Raw genomic sequence first — 1,674 nt, 5'->3', positions numbered from 1 at the left:
CCCACGCCCTCGATCCGCAGTGTAGATTGTGTTTCCTACCGTACCATCCTAGACTTTGCCTTGGAAAAATGAATTTCCGTATGTGTACAATGAGCGATAGTATTGTTACGTTAGTGTTTGAGAGAACATTTTATTCGGGTTATGAGAAAAATTGCTTCAAATTCCTTTTGTCGTATCCTTTTTAGCAGGAGACGTTCACCCTCCCCATACTACAGCCGATACAGATCTAGGTCAAGGTCCCGCTCATACAGTCCAAGTGAGTACAATCTGAACCAAGCATTTTCTTACTTTATATCAAAAGTATTTACATTATGTTTAAAAAAAATAATGATACAAATGTTTAAAACCTGTACGAAACGGGCTTCTCAACAAAACCAGTAGTTAATATAATTTATTTGCTTTAAAACGGAGTCACTGGTCTGGAACAAGTATAACCGTCTGATATTCATCTAATTTTCTTCTACCAGGTCTCTGACATAAAACTGGGGATGCACAGATACAGTTTTTTCCGTTAAGAGCACCAATATATTTTTCCCCCCGGTACTTGCCATTAACTATACTGGAAGTCCCATTAAGGAAGCCAGGCGGTGTGTAATGACTCGCCACTCGGCTTCCCGATTAGCAGGGAAGCAGTCTCTATGCTCCCTCGTCACCAAGTGATGAGGAAGCATGGAGCCGGCTTTCTGTCCAATCTGTAAGCCGTGTAATGACTCGTTGGCCGGTTGCCTGATTAGTCGAAAAGCTGCCCAATCCGCAAGCCAGGCAACAAGTCATTACACGGCACCCGGCTTCCTGATTGGTCGGGAAGCCAGCTTTCTGGCCAATCAGAAAGCCGGGGGGAGTCGGGTAATGACTCTGTCCGGCTTCCTGATACCGGAAGCTCGGGTATCGGGGAAGGCATCGGAGCATTTTGGGAGAGTACTCGGCACGGATACTAGTACTGTATCTGTACATCCCTACTTAAAACCATGGCAGAAACTCCGATAAATTGCATTTCTGAAGGTGGTGAGTAGTAGCATCCTATAAATTCTCAGTACAGTGTATCCTTAGTAGGAACACCAAACATGGAAAAATAGGCACAATTACAATTGTACGAGCTTATTTGTGGCATTTTGATATTCGCCTTTAACATCCAGGTAAAAGTTGGAGGGTATCTGAAATGTGTGTTTTTTTGCCTTGTAAATTTGTTTAGTCTTGTATGTTTTCTTGCTTCTAATGGTCCATTTGCACCAATACAGTGCACATGCAATGGTGTGTTGAGGTGCATTGTGATTTCATTGACATTCTATTCAAATGGCTGGGCTGCCTTTTTATGCTAGGCATAACACAATTTACAAATGTAAACAGGCCTAAAGTGCATTAACAGAACCCAATAGAGATTGGATAAGATCCCTGCTCCCCATGCTGCATATTTCACTAATGGTGCATATTTTCTACACCACAGGCTTCTAGTTATTATCGGTATGCAGTCTTTTCAATAGTATGCAGCTGTTTCTTCAATATCTACCCAGCCGCCCACTGGTAAACCCCTTGGCTGCTTTGCAAAAAGCTCAAGCCTGTTTGCAAATGTTTAGCTTCCATGTAAATAATGCAAGGTGGTGGGATACATTGGCCAGCTAAATAGATTTTTGAAAAGGACCAGTGAAGTTCGGGGATCTGTTTGGTGTATGTTAC

General features: G+C 42.5%; 1 protein-coding gene across 2 annotated transcripts in view; it reads left to right on the top strand.

Annotated features, from left to right (window-relative positions):
- The window catches only part of TRA2A (transformer 2 alpha homolog), a 22,559-nt gene that overhangs the window by 20,359 nt on the left and 526 nt on the right, over positions 1–1,674 (top strand). The window contains exon 7 of one of the 2 annotated variants that reach the window (XM_018570104.1): positions 189–256. In XM_018570104.1, coding sequence (XP_018425606.1) covers positions 189–256 — 68 coding nt within the window. Of the gene's footprint in view, positions 1–185; positions 257–1,674 lie in introns of both variants that reach the window. The other variant, XM_018570103.1, reaches the window with a different exon arrangement.

This window comes from Nanorana parkeri, unplaced genomic scaffold (genome assembly GCF_000935625.1).
Source record: "Nanorana parkeri isolate BGI_ZX_2015 unplaced genomic scaffold, ASM93562v1 scaffold1454, whole genome shotgun sequence".
NCBI classification, from domain to species: domain Eukaryota; kingdom Metazoa; phylum Chordata; class Amphibia; order Anura; family Dicroglossidae; genus Nanorana; species Nanorana parkeri.
The sequence above is the reverse complement of the archived record's forward strand: the minus strand, read 5'-3'. Positions and strand labels throughout refer to the sequence as shown.